General features: G+C 32.2%; 1 protein-coding gene across 8 annotated transcripts in view; it reads right to left on the bottom strand.

The window, feature by feature from the left end:
* The window catches only part of LOC107066108 (defective proboscis extension response 14), a 243,895-nt gene that overhangs the window by 66,836 nt on the left and 156,353 nt on the right, over positions 1 to 20,706 (bottom strand). For all 8 annotated transcript variants that reach the window (XM_089177431.1, XM_089177430.1, XM_089177428.1 and 5 more), the window contains one exon: positions 2,603 to 2,780. In XM_089177431.1, coding sequence (XP_089033557.1) covers positions 2,603 to 2,780 — 178 coding nt within the window. The remainder of the gene's footprint in view (positions 1 to 2,602; positions 2,781 to 20,706) is intronic.

Consider the following 20,706-nt stretch of genomic DNA (forward strand, 5'->3'; position numbering starts at 1 on the left):
ATGAAAAGAAGAAAAAAAATTGTAACAAATTTTTACGAATATGAATTATAAAATAATCCGAAAAATCTTGATGAAAGAGAAAAAGATTATGATAAAATAAATTTTTGAAAATAATTTAAAATTACTGGCAGAATTAAATTTATGCGCCAAAGGATAAAACGAATATTGGGTGAGAAAAATGTTGTGATATGAAAAGAAAAGACAATAAAAAAAATTGAACAAATATTTTGCAAGGTATATATATATATATATATATATCGTGTTCAACTCAACCAATAATATTTGACGAAAATAGAGTCTTCACTGTAGTATCTGGTGCAAAATTTCGATTCTAGAACAAGAGGTAAAAAATTCAAAAAAAATCAAAAAGAAAAAAGAAAGGAAGTATCGAACGGAAACGTAGCGATATGTCGGTGAATAGTGCAGAAAAAAAGGGGAAAATCGAAACGCATTCGTTAACGAACGCTCTTTCGGTAGACTTCATACACAACATTTGGTCTTTCGAAAAATCAAAGAGCGTATACCGTCGACACAAAGCAAACCGGTTTCGTGTCGTACTGATGAAACTGAAATTGGACACCGTGCACGCCGTTCTACCGTTCTCGGAATCATGTAAAGAATTGCTAGAACGAAAGAGAGAGTGAGAGAAAAAGTAAGAGAGAGTGAGTGAGAGAGAGAGAGAGAGAGAGAGAGAGAGAGCAAACGAGGGAAATTGCGATATAGATGCAAAATTTCAGCGAGCACGACAAAATTGGATAAAAAAGTTAATACGTTCTCTTTCTCTCCCTATCTCACTCTCTCGGTCATGTGGGCCCTTTTTTCCTCTCGCACAGTGTAAGAGCGAAGGACAAAATAAAAAAAAATTCAACGCTGAGTTAACGAGAATCCGGTGAAGAGAGTAAAGGAGACCTGTTATCAGTGATAACTAATATCCTATCTTCATTTTCTTTATCACCAACCTTTCTATCTATTTTTTCATTGAGAAAAAAAAAGAAAAATTATAAAATAAAATTCTATGCTCACTACAAAAATAAGTTTACTACGAATGTTCAATAATTTTTTTTTTTTTTTTTAATTATTTATTACGAAAATAAAAAATTAAATAAATAAAATATTAAATATATATTTATATTAATCGCACGAGATGAAATAAATTGAATGCCTCACGGTACAGAAGAAAATTAAAAAGAAAAAAGAAAAGGAGGAAGAAAAAATAGAAAATTTTAAAAGAGGGATAGAAATAAAATCCACCCCCAAAAGGAAAAAAAGAAATATAGCCGGATAAACGACTCGATAAAGGGAATTCGGATGAACGAAAGGCGTCATCGACGAAAACCACGGATCGACGGAATCCACGTTATTCGTTGGGTACGTATATATATATATATATATATATATACATACTACACATACACACACGTGAATACATATAAGCCATTGGAAACTGACCGTAAAACGTAGCTGGGTTTCGTGCTAGCGCGCGTATTTACGCTTGCGTCCGTATCTGAGAAATTGAAATTGATTTATCGATGAATCGCCGATTGAAAGGTCGAACGGGTGGCTAACGAATGGGACTGACGGACGAATGCAGGCCACAGAGCTCGTTTGAAATTCATGAATTCCGCCATATCTATAACCAATTAGGACACACACGGTCGAGCGAGTTTGAGATGACTTGGAAGGGAGGGTGACGAAGGGTGAGCAGGGAAGTGGGAGAAGGTGGTAGAGTGATGTGATAAGGGTGGGGGAAAAGGGGTGAACAGGTTTGAAGAGGATAGAAGAACCAACCCTCTCCTGGCACGAGCACTCTCCTCCCCCCCCCGTCCCCCCTCCCCCCGTCCCCCCTCCCCCTCCACGTCCTGTCTCACCCCCAAACCCACGGACAACTTTAATGAAAGCCTTTCAAAATTCACCGAACGCTCCATTCTTTATCGAAGCAATTAGAATTCCCATGCAGCTTGCATAAACTATCGGCTGCCGGGCGGTCGATGGGGAAAAGGAAGAAAATTACTGGAGTGCCCGCAAACCGTATCTGAGCTTCCCTTGTGGTTAGATATTACGTGCGGTCGTCGATTCTAATTAGAAGGAAGTACAACGCCGTTAAAACTGCGAAAAGGGAGACTACAAAAACGTGCTGCTTTCTAACCTTCTGATATATATATATATATGTATATTGTATATATCTATATACAAAATAGAAAGAGTGTATATGTATGTATATATGTATACTATTTAACGTTTTAATTTATACCTCAGTTGCAAAGCTTTTTTCTTTCTCTATTTACCCACTGACACGATTAAGAACTTTTTATTCTCGAATAAATTTCTAAACTTTTTCTACGTAAATAAAACGAGAAATGTCTTTAAAATAAAGTCATATCAAAAACGATGAAATAAATTTTGTAAAATTCAATCTTATTTAAGATCGAACAACATTATACAATTCTCGTGTTACCATAGGACAATTTAATCGTTTCAATTCGAGACATCCAAACCAATGTAGGGTAGGTAAATTTCCAAAGCTGTAACTAACAATGAAGACACAACGAAGACGAGAACGTTTCTGGAGAGTAACTCCTTGGAAACGTAGATTTCAACGTACCTGATTCCTCCACGGGTGGTATCGTAATTCAGTGTACGAGTTCCATGCCGCCATGTTACGTATCCAGTTGGTTGAGGTATATTGCTAACGACACACTTCAGCTCTATCGTACTACCTGCTTTATAGAATTTATCGCCGGTGGTCTCACCATGCTCGTCAACTATCTCAACTCTTGGTACTGTAAAACAAAAAGGATAAATATTTTTCTTTTATTATATTACATTTCAATATTCAAACATATTTAAAGTAACATTAAAATACATTTAATTATTAATATATATATATGTATGTTTTTTATTTCCTAAATGAATAGAATTTTATTTAATGTATAAAAATTATTTAAATAATAATTATAATATATTCTTATTTAAGATTATTTGTTACATTTATGTGATATTAAATGTAACACATAATTTGAAACGAAGACAGTAATAATTGTGTATTCACGAGTATGTTGTGAAGAATGATTAACAATATGATTAGCAATATATAAAAAGAAATAATTAGAGTATCCGAAACAAAGATAAAATATATCGATAAACACTTTGAACGATGTGTGACTTTAGAATTGCGGTCGCAAGAAGCCGCAACGAGTACGCCGCGAAACGTCCAAAGTCAAACTGTAATCTGGAATCTAAGGGTCGTAGTAATATATTTACTCTGTGGTTTTGAGAGAGTTTAGATAAATACATAGCACTCAACGTATCAAAGAGAATCTATTTACTCGTATCTATATATATAGATTCTAATTTATCTTCATAGAAACGATGAATTATTGAATCTTTAAAAATTCTTATAATGAGCATAGTCATATGACAATGTTTGTTTCAGTCAAATGATATAAAATAATTATTATACATTGTACTTTTTTTTCTATCAATCATGATAATCAAAAAATACAAAGTAATGTGAATTAATAAAAATTTTAATAAGTGTTGAAATTAATTTTAATTTAATAAAAGATCAGCACATTACAAAAATTGTACTGAAAGAAACAAGTATATTTTTTATTCAAAATAATTATAATGAATTTAACATTAATAAATATATACACATAAAATGTTACAATTAAAGATACGTTATACTAATATTTATTCAGGTGATTGAATACAAAAGTATAAATTTAATTTAGTTGAAAAAAATAAATGATAAATAGTAAAATATTAATAAATGTTTATTAGCGAAACATAAATAATCGTCATATCAGTGATTAGTAGAAAGGAGAGGTATCGAGTATATCACGTTACTACGTCGTTCATTTAATCGGTTATACGGAGTTCTATGGAACGAGCTCCATTTGAGTATAAAGTTATATCGTGCCTCGATGGAGTCTGTTGGAAGCAACAGTCTGGAATTAATTTCGATGTTGCTAGCTAGCGGAGGCGAAGAAACACCGACGAGGAGTAACGAACGAACGAACGAACGAAGGAAGGAAGGAAGGAAGGAAGGAAGTGAAGTAAAAGGATGGTGGTGGTTGGGTAAAAGGAAACGAAACAAGCTAGACATACATATGTGCATATGTATGTTTGTATAAAATGATATACACATACGTTTAAAAGAAGAATCGATTGTAATTGAAATGAAAAGTGATAAAAAGAAGTCTCTTACTAAACTTTTTTACAACCTAAAATTCAACGCGTGGTAAAACACACAAAAAAACACACACAGACTATTGGTTCGATATAAACTTAAAGAAATTCTCGAAACTATGAAAAAGAAAACAATGAAAGGAGGAGAAGAAGAAGAAAAAAGAACAATCTATGAACAAATAGTTTGTGTTATATATTTTTATAGGAGAAAAAAAAAGAACTAAGAAGAGAATCGAGTTTTATAACTTTACGTGATAGATAAAAATCATGACTTGTTTTTTTCTTTTTTTTTCTTGTTACGTTCCAGTAGACTATTCACAGTGTTGTTTCTATGGCTTTTGTCAATTTTCAATATCTTAAAGGTAAAGTGAAAAAAAGAAGTCTATTGTAACTATTGCAATCACTTATTAGAGGAAGTTCAAGATATAGAATAGGAGTAGGTATAGGGATAAAGATCGACAAAAGAAATGTACAAAGAGTTATACAAAGATAGTCATGTGTACTTGTGTTTGTATACTTGTTTATACGTTTCTATGTATGTATATACCTATACGTATACAAGGTAGATAGATTGGAAGAGAGAATAGGGATGGTTGATAGAAGGATGTACTCTGACTTAACGAATAGTAGGAATCCGCGAGTTTAGTTAATTCCAAAGTAGCTGGTCTCGGTTTCTCTGTCGGGATGTTACCAGTAACCAGAGAGATGTAGTACGATAAACGAGAAACGACTCTCAGGTACTGTGTGAAGGAAGGAAACTGAATAGCTGGTAGAAGGAATGTTCAGTAGGAGGAGGAAGATGAAGAACGGAAGAGAACATAGATGACAGAAAGTGGGAGGTAAATAAGGATAAAGAGAAGAGAGAGAGAGAGAGAGAAACAGGACGAGAGAACGACAACCATAGTAGCAATCAGAAGAACGAGAACGAACGACTACGAGTTCGCAGCAAACAATCGTACGATCCTTTGCTTCGTGACGCCAGTTAATCAAAGCCTCAACGGACTGGTAGACCACTGTGTTGTTTTCTCTCTCTCTCTCTCTCTCTCTCTCTCTCCCTTTCTCTCTTTCTCTTTTCTTTTCTCTCTTGGATGCTGACGTTCACAAACAATAGTCCACTAGAAGCAAACTTTTAAAACGTCCATTTGAAAAAAAAAAAAAAAAAAAAAAAAATCCATTTTCACCGAAACGAAGGGCCACCGTAACCATTGACACTCAACCTTTTCTCTCTCTCTTTCTTTTCCCTAGAATCTCGATATTTTTTTGCGTTTTACTACGTGTGTTTCTAGTATCACCCTACGATCGGCTAAACAACAAACGTTGGTTCTGCGTTACTACTCTTTAATTATTCTCCATTGTGTCTGTCAGAAAAAGAAAAATTAAAAGATTGAGAGAGAGTCTCGGTTGACCAGCCGTCGGAACCATCCAGCACTATTTTCCATTTAACTTTTCTCTATTATTTCGAAAATACTAGCCCCAAACGCAAAGTCCTCTGTTGGCTAACCGAATCGAGAGAGAAAAAGGAAAACAAGAAAAGAGGAAATAGAAAGAACAAGTCGTTGAATAAAAGAGAATAGAGAAACAATGGTTGCTGTGATTTCTTTAGGAAAAATGGTGCTGGTTTTACTTGGACCTACCTACCTACCTTCCTTCCTTCCTTCCTTCCTTCCTTCCTTCCTTTTTTCTTTCTTTCTTTCTTTCTTACTTTCCTTGAGCTTCCTTTGTTTCTTAGGAAAACGTTCTGAGCCATAGGAAACTTACTTTCTCCGAATAAAGAAGAAGAAGAAGAAGTCTCCCAATGTACTCGACCCGAATCTTACCAACTCCCGTCCCGCGGACAAAGAATAATACCCAGCTAGGATCTTTCTTACCCTTCTGCCTTGTACCTTTCGACGCATACCTCCCACTCCTTTCACCCCTTTCTCCCCACCTAAGTTTCTACTTTTGCCGCGTGAGAACTTTCAGGCTTCCCGGTTAAACTCCTTCGGCACGACGACAACAAGTCGAAACTTTACTCGTGGTGTACCACGTTACTAATACTAATACTAATACTATTTCTGTAATAGTATTCGACAGATCTTACTTCCTTTCAAAAAGGGCAGTTACCACTGCTACTTACTACAAAATGTTCATACTTTTCACCACTGCGTTTTACTAGCGACTACGTAAATACGTAGTTTTGTTGAATAAACAAATGGAACAAAATAATTTAACGAGAAAAATTTCTTAGATGAAACGAGTTTTAAGTTTTTGTCTCTAACGTGTTTAATATTATTTCGAATCGCATTCTCGCTACCGAGATAAGGATGATAATAAGATGCAAAGTGATAACGTGGTACTGTGAATACTTTTAAAGAAAACTAAGACATGATACGTTCGAGTAAAAGATTGTAACTTTTCGTACCGTATCGTTGGTGTATAAAACAAACTTTTAACTGATAATATAGAAACACACGTGTATGAATTTTTTTTTTATAGAATATAAAGGTAACATAAAAAAATAAAACATAAAAAATAAAGTTTGGTTTTCTATGGGAGAAACAAATGAGATAAACTACTGTAGTACCACTAACAAACCGTATTTACTACATACGAAAGAGTAGTCTGATTTAATATCGAGTTATACTACTGCTACTACTTACTTTACACTCGCTAAGCGTTATGCTTAATTTATAAAAAAAAAAAAAAAAAAGTTTGACGCGATATCTTCAGCGTTATAACTTACACTCGTAAAGACAGTTTTTAAGTAAAAATATAAAAAAAAAAACCAACTTAAAGTGGAAGTGTTATAAAAAGAAAAAGAAATTAAATACGAACAGACGTAAAAATTACAGAGAATGGAAGAAAAAAAAAAGAATAAACCATGTTTGAAAAATATACGATAAAAAAGTTATAAGAATTTTTATAGAAAAAATCATCAGTGAGGGTCTACATCTTAGCCCATGCAATTTCAAGTTTTCTCCGTTGACTTTATCAACCGGTTAAGTTTGACTCGCATTCGTCTTCGTTGTTACGAAACGGCATGCACGCGTAAACGCGATATCGCAACCACGGATAACACACTGTGCACACCAACGTTGCAACAACTGTCGCGACTTTGCGTGTACTACCACCACCCACCCACTCTACCCCTCTGTTTGTCATATCAAAGCATGCATATATTTTACTCGAGCGACGTTAGCATCACGACGACTAGAGGGAGGTTACCCTGTAACATAATTTGCATGTTAGCTGCAACAGAAAGAGAGAGAGAGAGAGAGAGAGAGAGAAGACAGAACGGATATGCGTATATTTGAGGAATGATATGCAATCCCTCCTATGTTTTTTTCGCTTTTTTTTATGTTTTCTTTTTCTGTCTCTTTTATTGGGTAACACCGTAAGAAATATACGATTTCACTGTCGGAAAGAAAAACGATTGAAAATTGTAAATTTGAATATCTATCATTGTAATTCTACTCGAGTTTATATAAAAATGTAAATTTCATTTGTGCCTAATCGGTAATCTCTAAATTTTATAACATTTATTTATTTATAAAATAATTAATTAATTTGATAAAAAAGAAAAAGATACAGGCAAGTCCAGCACCATCTGTTGGTCATAGATTTCGGAGAATGCGCGAAACATTTGAACATAACCTAACTTTTATCTATACGACAACGTCATATCTTGGCTCACATGAACTACAGTAACGCGTTGCAGGGCACAGCTAGTAAATCCATAAAAAAGATATACGAAGAAATACAGGGAGTAATATAATTGTCCTGAACAGACATACAAATCGTGACTCTTTGCATATTTCAAATTTTAAACACGCGACATTTTCTGTACAAACAATTCGACCGTGTGAACTATCAAATTAAATAACACAAGTTTCAATAATTTTTTAAAGTATCATCTAATTTGAACGAATATGGAATAGAATTGTAGTTCAAATATGATTGATATATAAATGATAGATAAAATAGAATTTCGTGAATTAACGTGATGCAAAATTTGTCGTTCGTAAAACAAATGTCTCATATATAATGTGATATAACATTTATTTCTTTAAAAAATAAACCTAGCGAAAGATCGTAAGATATTTCTTAACGTTTATAAACATGTCTCACGGTTTTAAACGTCGTACAAACTACCCATACGAGATAGTTTGCGAGAGAATCCCATTCGTAGACTACTTTCTTTCTTCCTTTCTTTCTTTATTTCTTACTTTGTTTCTTTATAAATGGTAAAGTAAAAGAAAGAAACAACTATCGGTCTCTTGGCACCGTGTACGAGCACAGCAAACGGCTTTAAACGGCATCCAACGTGAATTCAGAGAGCTTCCGTTTTCCTTGTAGCGTGTTCTCAAAATGGTACTACGTGATACATACACATACATACAACTACACGTATATACTTTGGTGTATAAATGTTAGGTAGACACGCGTTTCTCCTAGCACTTGCAACCTGGCTCGATATACGCAGTCAACGACGTCGAATCTGCTCGACTTCCGTTCGCGAATAAGTGAAGTGAAACGTTCCTGACGCTGTTACGTATAATAACACAATGCTCTTGACTCAAAGCGACATGTTAGAAACACATTCGAGCAAGAACAAGACAACTCTACGGTAAACTTTGCTCTATCTATATTTCTTCAAACTAAATTATATTATCTAAAATTTATTCAACCATTTAAGATAGAAGTTTATGTATCTAAAAATTACATTTCATTTGATGAAACTTCTCCAAATTAAAAATTAAATTGGTGTCTGGTAAATGAGCATGAAAAAGTTAGAAACAAATAAAATTTGCCATCATGCAAAAGTTTTAAATCATACGTCGTAGTATATGCTAAAGTACACTACTTAAAATCTTCTTTAAACAGAAAATGAGTTTCAATAAAAACGTTATCGTAAATTAGAATAAAAATAAATTATAAAATAGAATATAGATTTGTTTGCATACACTTCGAAGTACCATAAAAATTATTCCTACGAAACTAGTTAATTTTTTTTTTTATTTTCACACATGGTTAGGATCAAAACAAAAAATGATAGATAAGCTTAAAAATTATACATAAAAAATTATATATATTACTAACATTAGTGCACACGTGTATTTTCTGAGAATGTAGCTAGTATGCATGAGAATCACGTTGTTGATCTACGAGTGGTGCACCGCCGTATACGACATATGCCGCCATGTCGTCTCTCCGCCTTCTCAAGCCTTACGAGCTACTATTTTCCCATAGACGCACCCCAACTTTCGCCACATTTTATGACAAGGATAAACCAACGTTTCTTTTGCGGCTTTACCATACCCATCTAACCATAGGTTGATGTACATTAGCAAATATATCTTCCCTCTCCCTTTCTCTTCTATCTTTATCTATTTCTATGATTTAATTATTAATAAATAACACTAACACACATAAACGTAGAGTTAGGGAACATGGGTTGAACATCAGAGTGATTTAAGTCAAAATTTTTACAAAATTTTCATGATTTAAATTCACTTTGATTCTTATTTCCCTGGCTATTTCTTTCTTCATCTAATTAAACATGTTATTACGTAAACATGAACGAGAACAACAACAACAACAACATAAAGAAAGAATGAAGGAAGTGAAATAATGGGACAGTCGATTACGATCTATCGTTCAAACTTGGTAATTTTAGTACTTAACGATACGCGAGAGAGGAAGAAAATTGGCCTGTACCCATGGGAGTATAGTTTATATTGTAAAGAGAGAGAGAGAGAGAAGGGTGAATGGAGATGGGAATGGGGGGAAGGGTTTGAAAGGTGGTATACGACACGAGGGTACAACGTAGATCGTTTATACATTCGACAATTTGACGATAATAAATCGCTTTACGAGCTCGACGCATCGTTCCATATGGCCCTTAGGGCTGGGTTAGCGTGCATTTTAACGTACGTTAAGGGCTTTATAATAAAGCTCGTGCAAATAATTTTCCACGTCGTCGTTCGTCGTTCGTTGTCGTCGTTTTCATCCTTGTTGTTGTCTCTCTCTCTTTCTTTCTATCTTTTTCTATCTCTTTTTCTCTCTCTTTAGTCCATGGACCAAAGCTCGTTAAGTGACTTCGTCGGCTACCAACCAACCAACAAACCAACCAACCAACCAACCAACGTTGCGCGCGAGCGTTCGTTCGAGAAAATTAATTGCCTTTAAAATGAAAGTGCAGTGTAGAAGGAGTGTTCGATGGTAAGAGTGTGTTTATATGTGTGTGTATGTGTGTGTACGGACTCGAGCAAGGTTTTTATCGTCGGTAAAATTACCACAAACCCGAGTGGAGTTGTACGTCATTCTTAGCAAAGAGGAACGTTAAGTCATCGCAAATCTCGTTGTAGCCCAACTTTTGGACCGTTTCTATCGTTCGAACGGTTTCTGTCTACGAATATATATATATATATATATATATATATATACATATATGTTTTATTCGTCGTATACCACCCCACCTAACTTGGAAAAAGTTTTAACGACGAACGATCTTGTCGATGTTGCCGAACGGAGATCTTACGATAGTAAGCTAGCTTTACTACGATCGAGAAAAGAATTGAACAGAAAAGGAAACGACAGGAAATCAAAGAATTCTGAAGAATCGGAAAACGCTTTTCACATCCAAAAAAACCGGAGAAGTTTTACTTTTTTTTTTCTTCGAGAAAAAGAAATAAAAAGAAGAAAAAAAGAACTTTTGCTTACGTGACGACTTTTGACACGTACTTTTACGTTGACACATATATATATATATATATTTGTTCGTGTGTTTTATTGCATATGTGAGCGCGAATAAATGTACATAGGTGTTTTCCACGTATTACGAGTCGCGACAGAACTACCCCCATGGATTGACTTTAACACGAGAGAGAGAGAGAGAAAGAGAGGAGTAGCCGGTAGCATCAGTACCAAGAGCTTTTAATTAAAATATGGAGATCAGCACGTAAAGCCTGCTATTGTGGGTTCGAGTCTAGCTGCAATAATAACAGATAATATATTGCCTGTGGAAAGCCGCTGTAACCGGCTCTTTGAAACAATGAATTCAAATCCTAGACTCGTTATCGTCGGCCGAACAATGACGTCTCGAATCTTCTTCCGTGTACTAAGCTTTGATTGTAGTAGAATATCCATAAGCCATTTTAACCGCAGATAATCGTTTCTTTGCTTCCTTCCTTTCTTCCTTCCAATATTCTTTCCTTTTTTTTTTTTTTTTAACTTTCTTTTCACATCTTGATGTAACACAAGTACCCCTACAAAAATGTACGTGTAAATACGTGCTTAGAGAATTTTTACCTTCCTTTCTTATACTTCTTTTTTTATTTCTTATTCGTGTTCTCTCTTTCTCTCTATCTCTTTATTCTTTTAACTTTTTATACTCAAATAAATATCATTAATGTTATTTAATTTACTACAGAATACACGTACGAACTAATTTTTTTATCTAATTTTAACATCAAACGGTAATTAACTTATATTCCATAAAATACTTTATTAATATTTCCTCTACATATTTTCTATATTTGACTTTAATGAAAAATATGTATAAAACAAATATTACCTATAAACAAATATACGAAACGTTTAATTAATTCGTACAAAATAAAAAACATAAAAATACTATTTAATCAAAGATTGAAATGTATGAAAAACTTCAGATAAATTCTATCCTATAGTTTGATTATATCTACGTGTTATCTCAAAAACTATCTATATTTGAAAGATTTTATTTATATTTTTATCTGCCCCTAACCTCTGTCCTCCCCCCTCCTCCTCCGCCTCCTCCTCCTACACCTCCGTAGAGCATTCTTGCTACGGACGACTAAATGCACGCAACTTGACGTAATGCAACGCAACACAGAGGATCTATCCTGATTAGTATCTGACTCTCTCTCTGACTCGGTCTGGTTAGCTGATTGGTTCGCCAGTCATTATCTCCATTTCACGCTTGGCGAATTGGTCCTGCCGTTTTGGTGTCGCACACGTCGAATGTAATAGGAAGAGCGAAACGTTGCGTGTCGATGACCCTAACAAACTGAACGCCATTGGTTACGAGAGAAAAGTCATGGATAAGTATATTCAATCTCTTAATATGAAATTGCAAGTCCAATTTACTAGTCAACATAGTTGATATATTATATTATTATAATGTATTATAATACATTAATATATTATATTTGATGACACTTGTGTGGCATGCAACTTTCATGTTCCAAATCGTAACACCTCATTTTACACTGTAATTTTAATATTTAATATTATTTTTCGATAAGAAAAAACTAAATAATTTTTTTTAGTTATTTATCTTTTTGTTCACCCGATATAAAAGTACAAAATATATAAAAAAAAAATTCTTTCCCAGCCAATAAAATTATTCCACTGTCATCACTCCCTTTTACTTTTATATATTTAATTTGATTTATTTAAATGAAAATAAAATAGTTTGTATTACATCTGATTATTTTCTGTCCTATATACGTATATCTGTTTCTTTTAAATATTTTATTAAATATAAACTATAAAGTTTGAAATAAAAGAAACATATTTTTTGTTTTCAAAATGAGAAAGAATTTTTGTCGATACAAGCCAACTATAATAAAGTTTCGTAAATTTCTAACCGCTTGTCTTGCACAACGTCACAATGTTATTTTGGCACATACCTTTTAAAAATACGTGTAAAGATTTGGTAAAACGTTTTGGAAAGTCTTGTAGGTGTAAAAAAGCAAACTTTACTTAAATGTAAGATTGCTCACGATCAACCCTAGCTCGGGGATTTTGGGGGCGCTTGACCGAGCGTAATAACGCTTAAATGCGACCAATAAAATCGATTCCGCGAGACCCTTCGGCTAAGAGCTTCTACCTTTATTGGAACGTTTCTCGAAAGAAGGGTGAGAGAGAAAGGAGAAATAGAAGGGTGGTGGTACATACTCCCCCCCATATCCTTTACTTCGACCCACTTTCAATCCCTTTCTCTCTCTCTTTCTCTTTTTTTCTCTCTCACTTTTCGTTCCTGATCTCAAATTAAGATTACGTAACGCGTGCCAGTAGAGTAAGAAGAAAAACGAAAAGTAAAAGAAGTAAAAAAGAAAATTTCAGGAGAAAGGATTGAGATAGAAAAAAACTCGGGGAAGGAGGGTGGGGGTGGTTAACAAAAAAAAAATAAAAAATGACTGTTCCTATGAAAGTTACCTTTTTCCGAAGTTAATCTTGCTACATTTAATCCCACCTGCATTGCCATCCCTTATTACTTTTTTTCTATTTTCATTTTTTTTTTTTTTTTTTTTTTTTTTACTAGAGCGTAATGAGAAAGTGATGCGGGTATATACAGTGTGTCTACTATATTACAAATGTACGATATATTTATGTATTTTATTATGTATATGTATACACGCGTGGAAACGCATATCTATATATTCATATTTAAAACATGCAACCCACCGAATTATATATTTATATGTTTATCAAATATAAAAGAGAAATGTGAATGGGTGAGAATAAAATAAAAATAAAAAAAAATATGTATTACGAAAAGTTGCCAAAAATTTGTTACGAAATAAATAAGTTTTAATATTTAATTATATTAACAGGAATTCATAAAACTAATCAAAATTATTCCAGTATTAATCAGTCATTTCTTCGTATTAATTATTATATATATATATATATATATATATATATATATATATATATATATATATATATTTTTTTTTTTATAAAATCAATGAATTTTTAAAACTTCATTTAAATATTAATTCAATTTTTTTGTTATTTTACCTTGTAGAAATATTTTGTTCCTCTAGCTAGGTCACCACTTGTTTTTTCATATTAAAAAAACAAATTCGAAGAAAACGGGTTTCCTGATAGATTCTCTTAATTCCTTGAAAAAAAAAAAAGAAAATAACAAAATTGAATTGAGATATAAGAAAAAATAAAATTCTCGAAGAATAAGATGAACCTGAAGAATAATAATAATAATAATAATAAATAGAAGAAAAAAAGTATCACGATAGCTCCACTGATAATCTTATTTGGGATCCTTGATATCGATAAGAACGTGATTTTCTTCTCGAGTAAAAAGAGAACTGAAAAAAGAAGAACAAAAAGAAATGAAGAAAATGAAAAAGAGAGAGAAATAGGATATTCGCGAGACACCATAAACGTGCCACTACCCTCGTGTTTATCGATAGTGAAGGAAATAAACTAAAAGAAGAGAAGAGAAAGGGGTGGGAAAGGGTGAAGAAAGAAAATCAGCTTCACGTTTACAAGGTTGACATCACAACAACGATAAAGCTATTCTCTTTTAACTATCTTTCTCTCTCTTTCTCTCTCTCTCTCTCTCTCTCTCTAAATTTTTGTGAATTCTCTTTCTGTGTTCTCGTCAGCCTATTCACAAGCTCTCTTTTTGAATCCTCTGTTAAAAGGAGACAAAATCTCAAGCTTGGTGAATCAACCTTTTTATGAAGAATAAAATGAGACAAAGAATGAATTTATTTGATAAAAGAATAGACAACGTAAGAGAGAGAGAGAGAGAGAAAAATAGAGAAATGTGGAAAAAGATTAGAAGAATAGAAAAAAAAGAAAACATATAAATTTTTTCTAGATGTTTTTCAAGCGCAAATAATCAAGAAAAGAAAGCTTTATCCAACCTCTACACAAAGCTTTAAGTTTATCTAGATACCGCTTGCTGATGTTTTAGGATTTCTCCCAATAGAGTAGAAAGAGAGAAAAAACGAAAACTATAGCTTAACACCAGTGTGCTAGCTAGAATAAGATAATAAGAGAAAGAGGTAGAGATAGATAAATAGATAGATAAAAACAAGAGATAAAAAGAAGCGTAGTTTCTAGCTTACACAAACTAGAAAGAGACTCTTCTCTGTTACAATCTGATAAGAATTTTGAATAGACTCCTAGTGCTATATTTTAAACAGTCTCTCTATCTCTATCTCTCTCTCTTTCTTTGTTTTTCTAATTTTTTTTCTTTGCAAACATTCATTTCATTCGTTTTTACGTTCTTTCGTGTGTCATTGTTTCGAATTACGAACTCTCTATGGACCCTTTTAAGAATCTTATCTTGAATTTATCTTCGTTTTTTTTTCTTCACATTTTTTCTACTCTACGATTATATACTATGATTAGAAAATATATAAAAATAATAATAATAATAATAATAGTAATATGAATATGCGTATGAAAATGAAAAACGCGAAATTTTTCTTCCCCTACATTTAAATATTGTATTTAGTCTCGTTCCTAAAGTATTTTCTTTTATTAATGTTTTTTAATAATTTATTCACCAGATAATATTTGTTAATGTGATATTAATACATTATTTATCTGAAGCCGATTAATATATAACCCGATTATTAAATTTTAACGTTTCCCATTTAATATTTCGTTTCTTCAATAATTTATTATTTTTCTAACAAATACATACAAAACAATTTTATTATTTTTACTTTATAAATATTCTTATTAACAATTTGCATAAAACATAATCGTAGGTATATTTTATTTATATACGTATATATGAAACTTATGAAGAAATAACTACACGTACGTTTGAAAATTAATATGATGTTTGAAATTAATTGGAATAAAACTGAAATTTAGAAAAAATAAAAATAAATATTTATATATAAAACACACACACACATATGAAGAAATAACAACACGTACGTTTGAAAATGAATATCGAGTTTGAAATTAATTTGAATAAAAATGAAACTAATCATATTTCTTTACATTGAATCAAATCAATTATGTAAGCTTTGTTTACGAGTGCTTAATTTTCTCTTCACGTAATATGCTTTGATCGTAATCAAAGAACGTTAGTCTTTTGAAATAATTACATACCCACATATACAAACACGTACAATAGCATTGAAACATAACGTTAATGACTGAGACGAGCCTTGAATATCGAAACTATATCCACCTGTCAACGAACACTATAATACTACTTACATTTATGAATGTTCAGTTATTGCGAAGGTTTACATAATGTAACATGGAAACTGTTCAAATTCAATATTCAAAGATGATATTGGTCCACTTGATCGTGCATTATATATTTGTATTGAAAACGTGTACACTAATGTATGTACATATGCATATATGTGTACGTGTATATTAAACATTAGAATCAATTTGAACAAGGCAAATATCGAAAGATATTTAACAATAAAAATTAATGACGTGATAAATGATAAAAAAAAAAAACTTTTACCTTAGAGCTAAACGAATTTATGATATTGTATAAAATTCAACATATGTACAATCTCAATCAATGGGTTTGAATCGATGAACGATATTTCCCATAGTGTAACGACAATAACGCGTAGCAGTAGCTCTTAGCTGAATTCCAAGCACTAAATGTCCATTGTTTATTGTTTGATTGTATACCAGAGAGAGAGAGAGAGAGAGAGAGAGAGAGAGAAGGAAGGAGAGAAGGAAGGAGAGAAGGAAACTTGACAGTGCTTGTGGTACGTCTGACATAAACGGAATTTAGTTAAACCCTCTCACGTTTGTGCCATTCACGTTTACTAATAATTTCAATATTATATTATTTCTTATAACTTTATAAAATTTTTTTATCGTTTATCATTATTTTAACATAACATTTAATCAATGATTATTTTTGAAAAAAGAAAATAAAGGCATTTGAACAAATTAGAGTATTTTATACATAGATGTACGAATACATACACGTATTTCTATATATAGGAATAATTCAATTTGTTCGAATTCATTTTCAGGCAATAGCATTAACCGCTAATCAAAAACAATTTAAACGTTGAGTTTATTAAATGATTAAAATCATTTATCTGAAGAGCGTAAAAATTATTAACTAGATTTAATGAAAGTATTAAAATATTCTTCCTAACTCGTTAACATTTGACATTCAATTTCTCTCTCTCTCTCTCTCTTTCTCATTTTCTCGAAAATGTTTCATTCAAACATATCATCGATATGTCATCAAAACAAGTTTAATCAAACATGATCGTATATAATTTGATTTAACGCTCATTCGGGTTGGATAGGAAATGTATCGAGTTTCGTCCTAATTAAACAGAATTTTGATAAACCAGTAATCAAATCTTTTACGAGTTATTAACGTGACGAACTCTCGTCGAAAATTTGAAATTATTTCAACGAGTGAGAGAGAGAGAGAGAGAGAGAGAGAAAGAGAAAGAGATAGAAACTTTTTGGAATAATTTCATTTTAAAACGATTGAAAATTTTCCAAGGATGATATCGAACGATCGAGAATAATTTCAAAGATGTTCAATACTCTTCAAATTATTTCTACCACTTGTAAGAAAATAAGGGAAAGGAAAAAGATAGAATGAAAATGAGAAAGAAAGAGAAAAAGAGAGAGAGAGATAAAGAGAGAGAATGAGAGAAAGGAATATCCTACTCGCTACTTGGATGATAGGATTAAATGGGAATGCAATTAGCGAATTAGTTTAATCGCGATTGAAGCAACCAACCGGCGAACCGATAGCAGACATTTTCTATCTCGCATCGAGTAATGTTATACTTTGAGCTTTTTACGTGCACTCGATTAAAACTATAAGTTCATTCGCACATAGATGGAAGAGAAGAGTACATTTTCACATTGTACTGACTCATTCCTCGCGTTCAACGAGATAGGCCATTAGCGTTGGAGTGAGAAAAGAGAGAGAGAGAGAGAGAGAGAGAGAGAGAGAGTGAGAGAGAGATCACGTAAATACATTGGGAACATTATACACGATCACTATAACCTATTACGAATTTGATTTCTGATCATGAAAAATCTCTCCAACAGAGAAAGAGAGTAGCAAAAGCTAGTAGCTATTCACTTTCCCATATATCCCCGTATATCGACGATCGAAATCGTATTTTATGGAAATAACTTTCCTTTTTTTTTTCCCCCCAATTTTAAGCTGACTCTTGTCATTTAATATACATTTTTCAATAACTTTTTTTTTTTATTTTAAATTAAAACTTCGAAACAATTAAAATATATATGGTGAAATAGGCTGGAAAAAATTACGAATGAAAAGAATGATTTGTATATTATAACGAATAAAATTTACATACTCGTGAATTTATATCAGATATACGAATTTTGTATAATTATGGCACCTATAATAACAACCTACAATAAACCTATAATAAACGATAAAAAAAAAAAAAGATTGAAATAAAATGACAATTTATATTTCAACACATAAATATTGAAAATAATTTGTTGTTTCTTCAACGTTATATTATATGTCTACGCAAATGTCTATTATTTTCCTCGAAAGTACTTTGAAAATCTCATGAAAGAATGGAGATTCAATGGCGATGGACCGGAAGAGAGACTCGCCTTAAAAGATAATGCTGTTTATCGAGAGTTAAGAGGAATAACCGGAGATCAGGTTTTGCTCGAAACGATCCTCTCTTACGACGTCGTGAATCGAAATGTACGCGATACAGAATCAAGATTAAACTTTATATTTATATAAATTTAATAGCGAACGGACTGTTATCAAAAGCAACCATGAATCAGTAAATAAAAATCTACCATACACTCTGTAATATATTTTAACTTTTAATTTTTTTTTTTTTTAAATATTTTTAATAAAATATATATATATACTTTATGTAATATTACATTATTGATTTACCAAATTTATCAAATATTTTTGAAAGAAAATGATAAGCATTTGTATGTTATGTAAATAAATAAAATATTTACGCATAATATATTATTACTTTACGAAACATTGAACAAAATATAAATTAAAAATGTTATTTCCTATGTGTAACTTAGAAAAACAAAAGAATTTCCGCCCCCCCCCCCAATAAAAAATGTTTGTGTGAAAACGTTAATACGACTAAAAGATATAAAGAATAATGTTTCTTTCCAACCTATTAATCACCCTCCAACTTTGCACAAGAATTCGTTCACGATAGAATCCTCTTCAACGAAAGGGATGTACAATTTCACGGGGGTCAGCATGCCAAACTAAATCTTTCGCGAAGTGGTGTCAAGAAAAATTATTGTTTGCTCTCGACCCACTTCCGGGGGACAGAAACTAATATCCACGTTCGCTTCCACCCTGACTTTTCCCCCATCCTCCTATTCACCCCCCCTACCACACCCTATCTCTCCCATTTCACCCATCTCTTCACCATCCCCAAATCCTACCGTCGACCGACCATCTCTTCTTCCAGAAATTCGAAATATAATACGAGAGACACGAAATACCCAGAGTTTCTATTTTCGTTTAGTTTCGATCCGATCGATCGAATGCAAACTTTTTTACAAAAATAAATTCATGTACATTATGTATACTGTATACATATATATATATATTACTTTTTTATTTTTGATATTACACACACACACACACACACACAACTCAGATTTCACAATGGAATTCGATATTGAATAACATGATTACAAATGATATCGACTTGGTCAAATTCAATCAATCACACCTGATACATCGTTTTGAATATTTTTAACGAATCTTTCGCTAAACCAAATAAAACATTCATTTTCCTTTTTGTTTTTTTTTCAATTTGGAAAAACAAATTTTTACGAAACCCTATATTCTCATAATACAAAAGTACTGATTGTATGATACAAAAATAAAAGAATAAAAATGATTGATTAATTGATAGTAAAAGAAATATATTTATACGTGATTTATTTTAAATTAAGCTTGATCGTAACGATCTAAAAATATTGTATGAATTACATGATCAATAATATACATACTTGATAATATAAAACGGAGTTTCACCTAACGTTGAATACGGCAAGCGTAAATTTAAAATTATGCGGATAATGCTCACAGTTTCTGCCTCGTATATACCAAGTGCTATGGAAGAATGGAAGCTAAAAGGAGGAGAATGAACTAAGCGAATGTTGGAAGAGGTAGAAGAAGAAGAAGAAGAAATAATGGAGGAGGAAGAGGAATAAAGAAAAAGAGTAAAAAGAGTAGGAAGGGGAAAGGTGTACGTTCAGCCGGATAATGGACTTTCAGTGATAAAATGGCTTTATATTGAAACGGCTTACGTAGGCTGTGCACGGCCTTCTTGCCGCGAGGAAACTATTATCAACCGGTTGACGAGACATGGCTTAGAAGAGGTAACCTCCCACTCCCACTTTCACCCTAACCCCCTCTCTATTTCATCCTCATCATCTATAGTATCTAGTCGATGTAACGGTAATTCATACAGACATTTACACGAGAACTTCACAAGAACGTGGTAATTAAACGTTACTATGTTATATTTGGAAAAAATACACCTAAATTTATAGTCAATTTAATACAATTATGTTAAAGTTATAATATTTCGTTGTAATCGATATATTTTTATTATTGAATAAACTAATATATATTATTAGTATTGAAAAATATTAGTTTATTATATAATATATAATATATATTATATATATTACTATACTTATTACTAATAATGTATATTATACAGGGTGATCTGTAACTGGTGGTACAAACGAAAAGGGATTGATTCTACATGA

The sequence above is a fragment of the Polistes dominula genome, unplaced genomic scaffold (assembly GCF_049000335.1).
Source record: "Polistes dominula isolate Pdom_NZ unplaced genomic scaffold, Pdom_raw_medaka contig_20, whole genome shotgun sequence".
Lineage (NCBI taxonomy): Eukaryota > Metazoa > Arthropoda > Insecta > Hymenoptera > Vespidae > Polistes > Polistes dominula.